Here is a 15,222-nt window from a genome sequence, read left to right as displayed (position 1 = left end):
AGCTTTCGTGAGCTACAGCTCACTTCATCAGATGCATACTGTGGAAACTGCAGAAGACATTATATACACAGAGACCATGAAACAATACCTCCTCCCACCCCACTCTCCTACTGGTAATAGCTCATTTAATCTATTCCCCAACATTGCAGACTTGTTGCCTCGCGGTGTTTAGTAGCGCTTTGTCCAGTATAATAATATCTGACCCAAGCAACATCGTTACGAGGCTTAATGAAGCCCTGCCCCTAATACTTTACCACCATGCCATGGGATTCCATGCCCATTATGTAACCTTTAGAGTTTTAGATCTTTTTTCACTGTCTCTGCAAACTTTCAGGGGTGCAGTGTCACCCACTCAAGTTAAAAAAAAAAATGAGTTAGACCCCACTTCCCTCCCTGCCCACAGTCATAAGATTCAAAATAAAATAAAAACCAAAACCTAAACTTATTATTTACCTTCTGGTTTTTGAGCCTTTAGGAAGCACGAGGATCATATTTCAAGGTTTCCCCTGGCAACTGTAGCCAGACAAAAAGAAAAGGAGGACTTGTGGGTATTTGCGAATTTGCGAATACAGACTAACACGGCTGTTACTCTGAAACATGTAGCCAGACAGCCAGCCCCCCTCTCAGACCAGCATTACTGGGAACACAAGGGAGCCAAAACAACAGGGCACTTAACATCAATTCCAGCACAGCCTTTGAAGCTGTGAAAGCACAGGTGTGCTGCTACAATGTGCCTCTGGGAACAGATACAACGATTAGGCTCACAGCAGACAGAGAAGCTGTGACAGACATGGCTCTTAGCCCCTACTAAATAGCATGATGCACACACCCCAACATCCTAGGTGGGAAAATATTTACCCTAATAAAAGGAATGTCCAGTAGTCGAAACTTATTGTTTCTCTCCCTGGCAAGTGTAAACTACTCTTGCGAAAGCTGGCGTCACCCAGACAGACCAGCCCCAATTTGGCATAGGAAAGGAGAAAGAGAATAAAGGAGTACAGAGGTATAAGTATGGGACCTACAGCACCATGATTTTGGAGTGCTTTTCACTATCTATCTGCTGGTCAGATAAGTGACAGCCTCCCAAGGCTTCTGCAGCTAAGAGGGTCCCTAAGCCTTGTCCCTTATTCGTCTTTCCGCGGAATTGAGTGACCGATCCTGGCTTGGCACCGCTGGAATCGAGAGATGCAAGGAGGGTAAGAAGCACCCACACCTGATCTCCTATCTTTAGCGTACACATATTTTGAAATAGAGCTCTATACTTTGTTTTCTTTCTTTGGGATTGTGGCTTCAGTTTTGTAACTTGTTTGTGTGTGTAACATCTCTACATTTAAATAAGTAGGCACTAGCAATTTTGTAACCACATGATTAGAATCTAGTTTAATAAATTTTGGTAACCATTTGTGCATAAGCCTGACTTGTTTCTCTGGTTTACTGTAAAGCAGCCAACACAATTAAAGAACCTCAGCCGTTTTGGCTATAAAGCCTGGCCATTAGGTGAGAGTACTAAGAGCCTAGCGTTGAGTTGTGCCGCCTCCACGGGGCAAACTCTTGGGGCGCCTGTCAGTCAATCCTGACTGTCCACTGCGAAGGAGCTCTGAGCTCTAGCAGTTAAAGTCACGGATGGTATAAAACGGGAATAGCTGGCACCTCACCAAACTTCCTTGGCCATCGGCTAACAGCAACCCAGGGGAGCTAGAAACTGCCTTCTCTTTTTAAGTAGAGGAGATTCTCATGTATTCCTGTCTCCTCCAAAAAAGTCAAAAGTTAATTTGCACCCAGATGCTACAGTGATTGATAAGCACCTGAATTAGGAAACTAATTCTCTTTCAGCTCTGGCTGATGGATGGCCTGGTAATGGCTAAATAGCGAAGTGCTATATAGCAGTAGGTAATTATTAGAATTATTAGAGAAGAATGAACTTTGCTCTCCTGTAGAGATGCGTCCTGTATCCAGGAGAGAGGCTTACCAGGTGGCCTTATGAACAGATGCGGTAAGTGGACATAAATCTGCCTTTTACTTCAGTTTTCTGCTGTAAAATGCAGCACTAACCCATTTAGAGTAGTTTAAGGTCTAAGCAAGAAGAGGCTGCTCATTAATCACATCTACCGAAATGCACCACTGGTTTGCTGGTTCCTACCTGAATATTTATAACCCAAGTGGTGTTCTTGCTAAAGACAGCATGGTACCAGCTATGGAGACTGCTCACACATTGAAGCACCAGTCACATTTCCCTGCCCCACCCCTCCAAGGGCAGGAAAGTTTGTGAAAACGACAATTACTAGCTAGAGCGGATTTTAACCATTATTTCTTCATAGTTCTGCTGACCTAATCTTCCTAATGCCCCACTGTGTATACAAATACTGATGAAAATAAGGAATGGCCTTTCTCTGAGGCCACGCATCCCCTTCCACCCCTATCTCAACCAAGTAAAGTCTTCAGCAGCGCTCCAGCCCAGTCAGCTGCCTGGCATTGGTGAGAATCCCACCATGAGTGACCAGAAGGAGTAAAATCCAGTCATGCTCATCAGGCATTTCTGTTCGCTCTCCCAGTGCGTCCTGTTAATGACCCAATTCCCGTTACGAAGAGTCAACTCGACAAGGAATGCAATTCCTCCTAACAGGATTGCAAACCCTTCACACACACACACACACACACACACACACAGCGAACAAACATTTACTGCCTGTCTGGCCATCCCACAATTTTCTAATCTGCAAGTGAGGGAGGAACATATACACCCCTTGGCAGCAAGATTTTCCTTTTCAGAAGCAATCAAGGCTAAGAACCACCATTAGCAATTTGCGGTGCTCAGCTGGAAAAGAAGGCCAGCAGCTGTTTGCCTCATATAAATCACTGCAGCATGGCAGCTCAAAGCTATCAATAGCGAGGACACCTTCCTGGTCATTGGGAAGGACACCTTCCTGGGTCATCAGGCTGAGCTGAGACTTCTCCTCCTTCTGGGGCAGAGGTAACAATCCTCCATAACAGTCCTTCCCCTTTGCTGATTGCCTGGGCTACTTCCTGGTCATTGGGAAGTGTCATTAGGGTTAACAAGCTTTGGCACAGTGCACCTGCCCAGTGCACCTGCCCCAGAAAGATCTGCAGTGGTGGAGGTGTCTAGGAGCTGAAACCAGCACTGGGATTAGTAGCTAAATACCTGAAGTACCAAACAGCTGAATGCCAGGAAGCATCATCTGAATCTTTGGTTTGGTTCTTGCCCCACTCCCCAAACAGCAAAAACACTGGAAATGGTCCAGACTCCTCTCCCCAGATTTGTCTTTATTACTAACTTAAACACTGCCAAAAACCTGAGGCCAGCCATTGTCCCAAGCCGGACTGATCAGGATGAGAGGGGTTGTTATCCTTCACTGGCAAGGGCCAGAAGATGATCAGCTCATATCAGTAACACCATCACCAGCCCAGTTTAAGAGGAAACCTAACACTCCAAACCCTTTCTGTTCCTACCATCCACTGAGGTTTCCCCCTTAATAGGCTTCTAGGGACAGGGCCTGGCTGTTCTTTGCATCTTGCCCTGGGCTTAAATAATAAACAACAGGGCTTGTACTATTTCAGCACCGAGTTACTGCTGTAGAACTGCCTTAGCTGTTTCTGGAAAAGGGCACAGGAGAAGCAGCTATGCATTTTAGTACCATATTACAGAATTAGGAAGGCATCTGCAATAGGGTCACTTACTTCATCCTAGTGTCAGGGTCGAGCCATGCCTCAGTTTCCTCTCGCTTTGGGTATTCCAGTGAGTTGATGATTCGGCCTCAGGCTGAGCTGAGACTTCTCCTCCTTCTGGGGCAGAGGTAACAATCTTCCATAACAGTCCTTCCCCTTTGCTGATTTTCCGGGCTACTTCCTACAACAGCCATCTCCTAAGTTGTAGGCCTTCTTTCCCACAGTCCTCTGGTCTACAGATCTCTCCAAGCCTTTGGCCACAGCTGCTTTCACAGGGCTCTCCCTTGGGCCCCATGCTGAGAGACTTCCAGGCATTCCCTCCACTGTGGTTCTCCAACTGGTCTGAGTAACATACAGATCTTTTTATAGCCTGGCCCCCTTCTCCCAGCAGCCCCTGCTGCTAGTCTTCAGTCACCTGACCTTTATAAGGCTAGAACTTGCAACAAGCTATTTATTGTATTGGCCCAGGTCTGCCTTAATGTGACAGTCTCCTAGCACTTCCCCACCACCACCAAAGCATGAAGTGGTAGATTTATAGCTGGGGATTTCCCTAGTCCTGGATACTTGCCACTATCCTTGGCTATTTTTGTTTTTTCCCTTCTTGACTTATTTTGCTTTAATAGAACATTGTTACTCTCCACCTCAGGTGGTCTCTCCTCGCTACATCCCCCCAATAGTCTCTCTGCAAGCTGCTTGGTTACGGTGGCCAGATGGCCCGATTTTATAGGGACAGTCCTGATTTTTGGGTCTTTTTTTTTTTAATATAGGCTCCTATTACCCCTCCCCTCCCCCATCCCCATTTTTCACATTTGCTGTCTGGTCACTCTAAGCTTGCTGCCAGTGGCCATATCTAAGAGAACCTGGCAGTATTGGGCCCTTGGAACCAGTCAAGCCGCTCCAAGTTTATGAGCCACTGAGTGAATTTTGCAAAGCCCTTCTTTAGGCATCAGATCTACATTACTGCCTCATATTCAAAATACTGCCCCAAACACCAGGTGTTCAATCATGAGGCAAACATCCTAGGTTTTTTTTAAAGCTCATGATTTTTAAGCCAATCACATTTTTTAGATTTTTCCCTCCACTTTTAGGGGAAGTTGCACAGCGTGTGTGTGATCATCACAGGGTCAGTCTGCATGCAAAATATGCAGCCTCCCTGTTCACTGACCAGCTGAGAGACTGTTACCCTCTCTTACCCCCTGGCTGTGGGAACTACCATTTACTTGCTCTCTGACTTTCCATTGGCAGGCAGAATAGGCACCTGCTTCGCTCATTCTTCCTGCATGTTTTTTCAGTCTTTTGACCCACATTTGGCCTGTTTCCTCCCTTTCCTTCCCACTCTCCCTCTCCGCCCCATTCCTCTGCATGCCCCTTCCAGCTCTCCCCACCCATTCCCCCAATACACTCAATCCCCAGCATTCTCCTTCAGTCTCCCTCCCACCTGGTCCCGATCATGTTTCCCCTCCCTATTGCCCCCCAACAGCCCCATCCCTACCACCTCCACATTCCCCTGGTCCTTGCCTGGCTCTCACATGGAAATTAAGGAGTCATCATCTGTCCTGAATTGAGCCCTATTGGAAACAATAGGAGATGGTATCAGTCTTGGCTGGACAAAGTATCATTTTCATTGACTGAAGCCAGAGGCCTGCCCTACCATGGACAGGAATAGGAGATAGCAAGTATTTTTGCAAAGGGTAGCCCCTTAGGGTACATCTATACTGCAACAGGAGACCTGTGACAGTCACAACTGGCCCAGGTTCTCATGGCTGCGGCTACACGACTAAAAATTGCCATGTACACATATGGGCTCATCCCAGAGCTTGAGCTCTGACACCCAGTGGGAGGAGTGGGTCTCAGCCCAGACTCCAGCCTGAGCATCTACCTGGCAATTTTTAGTTCTGGAGCCTGAGCCCTGCAAGCCCAAGTCAATTGACCCAGGCTCAGGGTCTTGGTGCTGCTGGTTTTTTATTGCAGTGTAGTTATACCCTCAGTTACACTGTTGCCTTTGATGGGTTTTACACCTGTGAATGTAGGCAGAACATGGCCATCACCACTGTTGTAACTAATAGCTGCCCTTCAGATCTACTCCATCTTTCCTGCTGTCATTTTCAGAATATCACAAGTATCCAAGAATAATTTCAAATAAATGAAAACAGTCAATGTAAAACTGTTTTGTTTAATATATTGCACATAATCAAGATCTTTCTAAATACTATGCATTTTGTACTTCAAAGGAAATCTGCTATAGATTATGGATACTATTAAAGCTTTGGATTTTCTTAATATAAAAGTATTTCAGTTTTGACAGAACACTTTCAGAAAGGTGTCCACATTAATCTGCAAATATTTTATGAAGTTAAATTCATTCAGCATGTTACTAAAACATTTTCAAAACAAAATTAAAAACACAACTAAGTCTTCTGGAAGTCAAGACTATCTCAAATATTAATTTGGCAGCATGGTGCTAGTTTTTTTTATGCTGTTTACCAAAAATGGCAAAACAATGTTTTTATCCTTCAGACAGTTTAATTGGTTTCTCATATATTAAAGTATTGTACTTTAAGTGTAATCAAGGAAGGCTTACTATGTGAACAGACTAGTAGATTTTAAGTTGTTTGACCGTGTATTTCAGAAGTTTCATAGTTGTTTTAATTAGTGTCAACAGGACTCCAGAAGCTTAAGGTGGGAACCAAGACAGTAGGTGACCTATTTCCTTAAACCTCAAGATACATGAACAGATTTGTATCATTACAGAAAGAGGAGAAAGTGTGATTCTGGAAGACCATGATCAAACGGTACAAGTCCTCAGAGACAAAATCCCGGTTTGATGAATAATCCCATGCAACAAGTATAACAGAATGGCTTGTTCACAAGACCAGAATACAGTCAAAGATCATCTTAGGTGTGATCGTACACAAACAGATGCTATTAGAAACCATCTCTGTAGAAAAAAATCCCTACGGTGCTTACACAAATGTACGCAATGGCTGTATTTGATGGCCAGGATAAAAGCAGGAGTGAGTAAAGTTGGGAGTGCATGTTTTATAAGTGAATACTAGTTCTGACCTCACTGGCAGGTGGTGAATTGTTCGACAGAACTATTTTTTTTATCAAAAGTCTAGTCTAAGATTAAGGATCAAGCTAAGGATTGAATGAGAATACAGGGTGAACCCAAAGGAATGTTAAAGGATCCCGCATTCTTTGTAGGACCTTGTATTGAAGAAAAATATCATGAAGGAAACTACTGCAATGGAATAGGACAATACAGGTTAAGGTACTTTTATTATAAAAGTTTATACAATGAATGCCAGACATAGCAATGCAATTATATCTGGTTTATTTATATATATTTATACATATATCTATATATTGATATATAGATATATAGTTTTTACTTGTACCAAAGTAAAACTATGTTATATCACAAAATGCCTAATTCTACCATTTATTTATTGCTCAACAAGGATGGCACAAAACACACTTGTAGCATAACTGTTGCCGTGCTTATCTACTATACTGAATAAACAGCCAAACACTGCATGACACACCCAAAGCAGCTGTTAATTCTGAATTGAAACGAGTCTGATCATTCACTCACTTATAAAAATATTGGAATCATATAGATTTAAGCATTATAAAGGAGGAATATATTATTTAAAACATTTAAATAGTGCATATTGACATTTTGCATGTGGTATATATAAAACACAAACATTCATGTACAACACCATACAGTACACATTAGTTTCGATGTGTGGATACACCCGCATCTGCAGACTGAAGAAAAATAACTGAAGTGCACATTGCACAATGGAGTTGAATAAAATTGATAAATGGTCTCAAGATTAGTTTAACCTCACAATTCTCTAGGGTCCACTAAAAATCAGCTTGCTGTATAAAAAGGCAAATCCACCACTGCACAACTAGTTTAGTTCTTTCTTCCAAATTCCAAAGTTACATGCCAATAATCCCGGTAAAAAAATAATAAAAAAAAACAACCGGTATTTTATACCACGCAGATGACCTACTGCACTGGAAATCCCATTCTGAACCTACTCCATGTGTTTACATGACAGAACTACTAATCTAGGAGGTTACATGCTAGTCAGTTCTTAGTAACTTTGTGAAAAAAAATTCATTTTTGGTCTTTTTTTAAGCAGTGTGAATAATATCGGTGTTGGCATTAGCCAGTCATAAAAACATGCAGTGAGAGGAGGTGCATGCAAAACATAGCCACAAACAGCTGATGCACACTGAAAAATCCATAAAGCACCAGTTAAAATTAACACTTTTTGCCGAATCAAAAACCATTGTTGATGGCTGTTGTATTGTGTAGCATAAGCAAGCTAAATAATCATTCAACACAGTGGATGTGATAATCAAAACATTGTTTTAGTATCAATTCTGAAGCTGAATCATGCAAGGCCCATGTACTATTTGCTTACATCACAAGGGTTAAACCACTTATTTTTGTTCCCCAGCTGCATAACACGTTGTGATATACAGCAGTAATTTTTCCCCACTAAGACGGACACTGTCCATTCTCAGGTGCATTTTAACTACAGTGATTTTAGCCCTTCATAAATTGGTTTCAGATACAGCAAAATTATGTAATTGACCTAAGCCAGCTCTTATCTGCTGGAGCTGTAAATGTCTGAGCACCATCAGATTTCCCATAAACTGAAATGTTTGTTTCTCAAATTTTCTGCAGGGTGAGATGCAGTATCCAATTCAGACAAAACACTATGTGACCACTATTTGATAAACAATAACTGATAAAATGAACAACAGTAACATAAGTCCCGTAGGCAGCATGTGATATAACTGTTCAGTTTTTCCAAGTTTTAAAAGTACACTAAGCAAGGTCACTTTCTGGTTTGTCCATTGTCATCCTTATCGATGAGGAAATGTGACCTCTAAGTAGCAAAATCCATTGATCATAATACATATTACCATGTGACAGATGTAATTTAGAATACCAGAAATCAAACAAAGTGTTCCACAGCAGTTCTTTGAAAGGAATTTCTGTTCACTTTTGGTATTCCAGGAAAAGAGTTGTGTGTGGAATTTTTTGTCATGTTTTCCATAATAAAAGGCAACAGGAGTAGTTGAGTGTAGCATTAAGATATACATATATACCTTAATTTCTTCAGTAATGCAAACAGCTGGTAATAACAAAAAGTTGATAACAAAAAATTGACTCTCCAAAGTTCTTGAATGTTTAAAGGACAAAATTCTATAGTCTTTCTGGAACAAGATGCATCTGTAATATAAAACGTTGAAGGAAACTATGTGTTTGCTAAAGTTGGACAGGGCAGTCTCTTTATTTAGAACATTTTATTTGCTCTCTAGACAGGACCTACTTACCCTTCAAACATTTTATAGTGGCACCATAATAAAGTGCACAAACTGGGTTCTTTCAACAGTGCATGACAAAATGAACACAAGCACCTGATAAGTACTATGGTAGTATGAGGAAACATGATGTTATTCAGTGTTTTTAAGGAACAATCTATATTGATTTCGAAAAATCTTGTTTGCTGATAAGGACTTCTAAAAGCCTGAGCTTGGCCTTAATTTTCTTGTACTCCCTGTACTCATCAAGCATTGGAGCCCGATCTTCTTTCTGTACATTCCTATAAAGAGAAGAAAATATTTAAATTCCAAGAAAATCCTGTACATCTCAGAAAGTCAAACATCACACACAGAAGTAGTATGAGTTAGCTATATGATTCTGGGTGACCTTTTTGGCATGCAGCCTGTTGACAAGAGATATACTGCAACTGCCCCAGGGCCAAGGAGTTAAAGTTAGCAGAATAACTGACTAAAAATACCTGGGAGAGAGAAAAATCTGAAGAGATTAATTCAGCACAATCACCGGCAGTATATTTACAAAATGTCTCCAGCTTTTCTGGAAAATTTTTCCATAGGTGAATTTTTTTTTTTAATCATATTGGGAACAAATAACTTCATGGATAGCTTCAAATTATAATCCAGTTCTGAGGTAAGAAAAAATAATAAACAGATCTAAAACTATAATTAAATATTTAGAGTTATTTGCCATTCACTATAGACCTGATCATTCACTCACTGAAGTCAATGTCAGTTTTGCCACTGACGTCAATGAGCACACAATGAAGCCCTATTAATGGAAATTTGTATCTACAGCTGCCAGTGAGTTTATAGCTGGCCAAATGGTAAATATAAATCTTAGTTAAGCAAGATAAATTATGTTCTATTTATATGTGGGTGTCGATTAACTATTACCTTGAAAAAACAGCTACTGCATTTAATATATGCACAGTAGCAGGTTATGCCAAATTTGCAACAATAGACACTTAAGCAGGAAGACTGAAGGACTAAGGAATATATATTAAAAAAAGGTACAAAAATATGCCCCCCTTCTTGTTTATGAAGCAATTACTCTCTGTTTAGAATGGGCTACTGGCACACTAGAAAAGTAGATGTTTCTTAGTAGAAAAGTTTCACTGGATAAAAACAGAGGGATTATCCTGTTTTTATAAAATGAGATAAATTGTTCTTTTGATTTCCAGTCACACTTTACGGGGAGAGGGGGAGGGAAGACTAAAGAGTGCATCACCTTCACTATTAAAATGCACAGAAGAATCTGGATTATTTTATTACCTAGTCCTACATTAAAATGAGTGTCCCTCATGAGACTATGCATAATGAAAGAGCACATACACATGGATTGTTGATGTAAAACAGATTAGACTCCATTTGCTAGGTTTCTTGGTTTAATATGGAACGAGCGGTAAAACATTTTGATAATGAATACTGTACTGAAATGCATGAAGGTTGGTCATATTTAAGTGGACATTAAGATGACACTCTGCTACAAAAATTAGTGCCTCAGTTTCCCAAACAGAGTTAACTTTTAATATGTCTGATAAATAAAAAGCAATAGTCAATGAAAAATGAAGCACCAGCCTGATATTCATTCTTCTGTTAAACTAACCTCCCATTCTGTTGATAAAACCCCTCTTCAAATTCTCGTAAAGTTTTGCGTAACTTCTTTTTTTCAGCTCTGGCTTTCCAAAGTTGCTCTAATAATTCAGGCCTAAAAATTAAGAAAGAAAGAAAAAGATGTTGGCCAAGTAATAAGAAGGAAACCCTCATCTGCCCTCTTAAAAACAAAATGAAGAATCTAGGTGTATTGATATTACATTGATTTTGCTCAGAAGTAGTTTAGTATCCAGGATATGTTTGATGGGGGTGGGGCGGGAGGGACACCAACATAGACATAGGCTAATCATTAATAAAAGAAGTACAATTCTTCAGTCATCAACCCAAAATCATTTGAAACAACTTACTAAGAGAATTAAACACTTAGCTGAACAGTAGAAGGTCCGAACTGGACGTTCAGATGACTTCCTTTTCATTTGAATCACTTAACACACACATTTGTTGAGAGATACAGAAAGACAACTGCTTATATTAAGAAACTCCACATTTGGTGTTATAGTCTTAAGTACATTCAGTGTAACTCTCACAATAGTACAGTACTAATTACTTCCTATTCATACGCACATAGAAGCTGCTCGGATACTTGATAGTCGGAGGTCCCGAGTCAGCTTTTCTTGACCTTCTTCAAGATCAGACTCCGAATTTTCAGCTGGGCTTGAAATAGACTGTGTTTGGACAGCAGTTTTTAAGATATCATTAAATTCTGATGACAAACCATCACCATCCTCCTCTTCTTCCTGCATGGTGAAAAAGTAGAAGTTTACAACACTTTCTCTTGAATATGCAAGGAGGAACTGAAATATTTGATAAGTGTTTTACTTACCTTAATTTCTTCAAAGAAGTGGGCAGTTTCCCCTTCTATAATGGGCTGTAGCATCTGACTCCGCCTCTTAGTTGATGGTGACCCCTGCAATATTCCACATTTGCTTTTTGTTATATACAAATGGATGTTGCGTATTCTAAGCTCTTACATAAAGAAATGTCAGTAATACAATCTGCATAAAGTTCAAACATTTGCCTTCTGAATTTCCATTCACACTTTTACTCTTGATACACATACAAAATCCAAAGTCCATTAGGAAAACACTCTCTATATCGGGCTGGATCCTCAGCCTTTGGAAAGATTACTTTGTACCATCTAAGTGGCAAAAAGGAACCTTATGCCAGCCCTAAAAAGGAGGCTGATGAAGATTCCCCCAGTATGGACGACCCCTGAGCTTGCTCAAAAGCTAGCACAGCCAGCCTTTCACCAGCCGTGTCTGGCACCCTGGTGCAGACAGCACACTGAGGCCAGGTACAGTGTTGCAGGAAGAGGCAGGAGTGCAATATGGCTGTCCCCAAGGGTGGGGCATGTGTAAAGGTGGCTTAGAGCTACCTTTGCCATCCCACACACTCAACAGCCTTGAGCACAAGGATTGTGCCCTATAGTTTTTAAAAGGGAAACTCCAGCATGGCGCACTTTTATTCATGGTAAGTTTTGCAAATTAACTATTTGAAAACATTTGTCAGGTGATAGTCTGGTTAACACATGAAGAAATATTTGCTTTACTTACAAGGATGGGAGTAATGCTTGCTCTAGTCAACATTTGTTTCACAAGTCTGTATCTATCATAGAGAGGTTTAACAATATGCCTTTCTTCTCTAGTAACCTAAAGAAAAAGAAAGAAATATGTAACAGAGTAGCATACTTCACACAAACAGCCATCAGCTCAGACATCCTGCTCAGTTAGGCTTTGTAATATAGTGTGGTTTATTTTTAACCTAACAGCAGAACACTTAAGAGAAACACACACCAAAAAGAAACACAGCTTTCAGGAATGATTTAAAGAAAAACTGATGGGAAGAATTCCCAATAGACAAGGCAGCTCAAGTAGAAAAGTAGCTTCTAACTGCAAAGAGCCGTGGGAAAGAGAAAAAGGGACCAAGATTGGAGCAGTGGCAGGCTGAGGATGAATTCTGACAATTCTCTAAAAATGGTAAGCAAAGTAAGAGAAAGATGCTATTGTGTTAGACCATTTGGTTTTACTGCAGATTCTCAGTCACTACTCTGACAGCATAAAGCAGCCAGAAAACTGGTATAAATGGCTAGCTAAGGATTCCCTCCATAGGGGGAAATCCCTGAGTGATGCAGGGCCAGCATAGCTAAACTTCTACACCATCCCCTTCCTGGCCTATAGCATAAGGGATCTGACCAGAGTACCACAGCACACTGGTAATCCACAGCTGGGATACTGGCCCCTTGAGGTGGAAGATAATAGCAATTTGAAATGGGCTTGGGAACATCCAGTGGTTGGACAACTAGTGACATCAATCAGGGACACATAGAATCATAGAATAGAATCATAGAATATCAGGGTTGGAAGGGACCCCAGAAGGTCATCTAGTCCAACCCCCTGCTCGAAGCAGGACCAATTCCCAGTTAAATCATCCCAGCCAGGGCTTTGTCAAGCCTGACCTTAAAAACCTCTAAGGAAGGAGATTCTACCACCTCCCTAGGTAACGCATTCCAGTGTTTCACCACCCTCTTAGTGAAAAAGTTTTTCCTAATATCCAATCTAAACCTCCCCCACTGCAACTTGAGACCATTACTCCTCGTTCTGTCATCTGCTACCATTGAGAACAGTCTAGAGCCATCCTCTTTGGAACCCCCTTTCAGGTAGTTGAAAGCAGCTATCAAATCCCCCCTCATTCTTCTCTTCTGCAGGCTAAACAATCCCAGCTCCCTCAGCCTCTCCTCATAACTCATGTGTTCCAGACCCCTAATCATTTTTGTTGCCCTTCGCTGGACTCTCTCCAATTTATCCACATCCTTCTTGAAGTGTGGGGCCCAAAACTGCACACAGTACTCCAGATGAGGCCTCACCAATGTCGAATAGAGGGGAACGATCACGTCCCTCGATCTGCTCGCTATGCCCCTACTTATACATCCCAAAATGCCATTGGCCTTCTTGGCAACAAGGGCACACTGCTGACTCATATCCAGCTTCTCGTCCACTGTCACCCCTAGGTCCTTTTCTGCAGAACTGCTGCCTAGCCATTCGGTCCCTAGTCTGTAGCTGTGCATTGGGTTCTTCCGTCCTAAGTGCAGGACCCTGCACTTATCCTTATTGAACCTCATCAGATTCCTTTTGGCCCAATCTTCCAATTGGTCTAGGTCCTTCTGTATCCTATCCCTCCCCTCCAGCGTATCTACCACTCCTCCCATATAGGGAGGCAGGTTAAAGGCAACTGGATTGGCAGAAAATCCAGTTTTTTTGCCTCTGTTTTCACTAACAAGGTCAGCTCCCAGACTGCTGCGCTGGGCATCACTAAATGGGGAAGAGATGGCCAGCCCTCTGTGGAGATAGAGGTGGTTAGGGACTATTTAGAAAAGCTGGACGTGCACAAGTCCATGGGGCCGGACGAGTTGCATCCGAGAGTGCTGAAGGAATTGGCGGCTGTGATTGCAGAGCCATTGGCCATTATCTTTGAAAACTCGTGGCGAACAGGGGAAGTCCCGGATGACTGGAAAAAGGCTAATGTAGTGCCAATCTTTAAAAAAGGGAAGAAGGAGGATCCTGGGAACTACAGGCCAGTCAGCCTCACCTCAGTCCCTGGAAAAATCATGGAGCAGGTCCTCAAAGAATCAATCCTGAAGCACTTGCACAAGAGGAAAGTGATCAGGAACAGCCAGCATGGATTCACCAAGGGAAGGTCATGCCTGACTAATCTAATCGCCTTTTATGATGAGATTACTGGTTCTGTGGATGAAGGGAAAGCAGTGGATGTATTGTTTCTTGACTTTAGCAAAGCTTTTGACACGGTCTCCCACAGTATTCTTGTCAGCAAGTTAAGGAAGTATGGACTGGATGAATGCACTATAAGGTGGGTAGAAAGCTGGCTAGATTGTCAGGCTCAACGGGTAGTGATCAATGGCTCCATGTCTAGTTGGCAGCCGGTATCAAGTGGAGTGCCCCAAGGGTCGGTCCTGGGGCCGGTTTTGTTCAATATCTTCATAAATGATCTGGAGGATGGTGTGGATTGCACTCTCAGCAAATTTGCGGATGATACTAAACTGGGAGGAGTGGTAGATACGCTGGAAGGGAGGGATAGGATACAGAAGGACCTAGACAAATTGGAGGATTGGGCCAAAAGAAATCTGATGAGGTTCAATAAGGATAAGTGCAGGGTCCTGCACTTAGGATGGAAGAATCCAATGCACCGCTACAGACTAGGGACCGAATGGCTAGGCAGCAGTTCTGCGGAAAAGGACCTAGGGGTGACAGTGGACGAGAAGCTGGATATGAGTCAGCAGTGTGCCCTTGTTGCCAAGAAGGCCAATGGCATTTTGGGATGTATAAGTAGGGGCATAGCGAGCAGATCAAGGGACGTGATCGTTCCCCTCTATTCGACATTGGTGAGGCCTCATCTGGAGTACTGTGTCCAGTTTTGGGCCCCACACTACAAGAAGGATGTGGATAAACTGGAGAAAGTCCAGCGAAGGGCAACAAAAATGATTAGGGGTCTAGAACACATGACTTATGAGGAGAGGCTGAGGGAGCTGGGATTGTTTAG

General features: G+C 42.0%; 1 protein-coding gene across 3 annotated transcripts in view; it reads right to left on the bottom strand.

Moving 5' to 3' along the window:
- Nucleotides 1-6,936: 6,936 nt before the first annotated feature.
- FAM13B (family with sequence similarity 13 member B) overlaps nucleotides 6,937-15,222 on the bottom strand; it is a 78,481-nt gene continuing 70,195 nt past the window's right edge. For all 3 annotated transcript variants that reach the window (XM_073355472.1, XM_073355470.1, XM_073355471.1), the window contains 5 exons: nucleotides 12,222-12,317; nucleotides 11,492-11,575; nucleotides 11,233-11,405; nucleotides 10,661-10,762; nucleotides 6,937-9,317 (listed from right to left, as the gene is read on the bottom strand). In XM_073355472.1, coding sequence (XP_073211573.1) covers nucleotides 9,194-9,317; nucleotides 10,661-10,762; nucleotides 11,233-11,405; nucleotides 11,492-11,575; nucleotides 12,222-12,317 — 579 coding nt within the window. In that variant the 3' untranslated portion in view covers nucleotides 6,937-9,193. The remainder of the gene's footprint in view (nucleotides 9,318-10,660; nucleotides 10,763-11,232; nucleotides 11,406-11,491; nucleotides 11,576-12,221; nucleotides 12,318-15,222) is intronic.

Source organism: Lepidochelys kempii, chromosome 8 (assembly GCF_965140265.1).
Source record: "Lepidochelys kempii isolate rLepKem1 chromosome 8, rLepKem1.hap2, whole genome shotgun sequence".
NCBI classification, from domain to species: Eukaryota; Metazoa; Chordata; order Testudines; family Cheloniidae; genus Lepidochelys; species Lepidochelys kempii.
The sequence above is the reverse complement of the archived record's forward strand: the minus strand, read 5'-3'. Positions and strand labels throughout refer to the sequence as shown.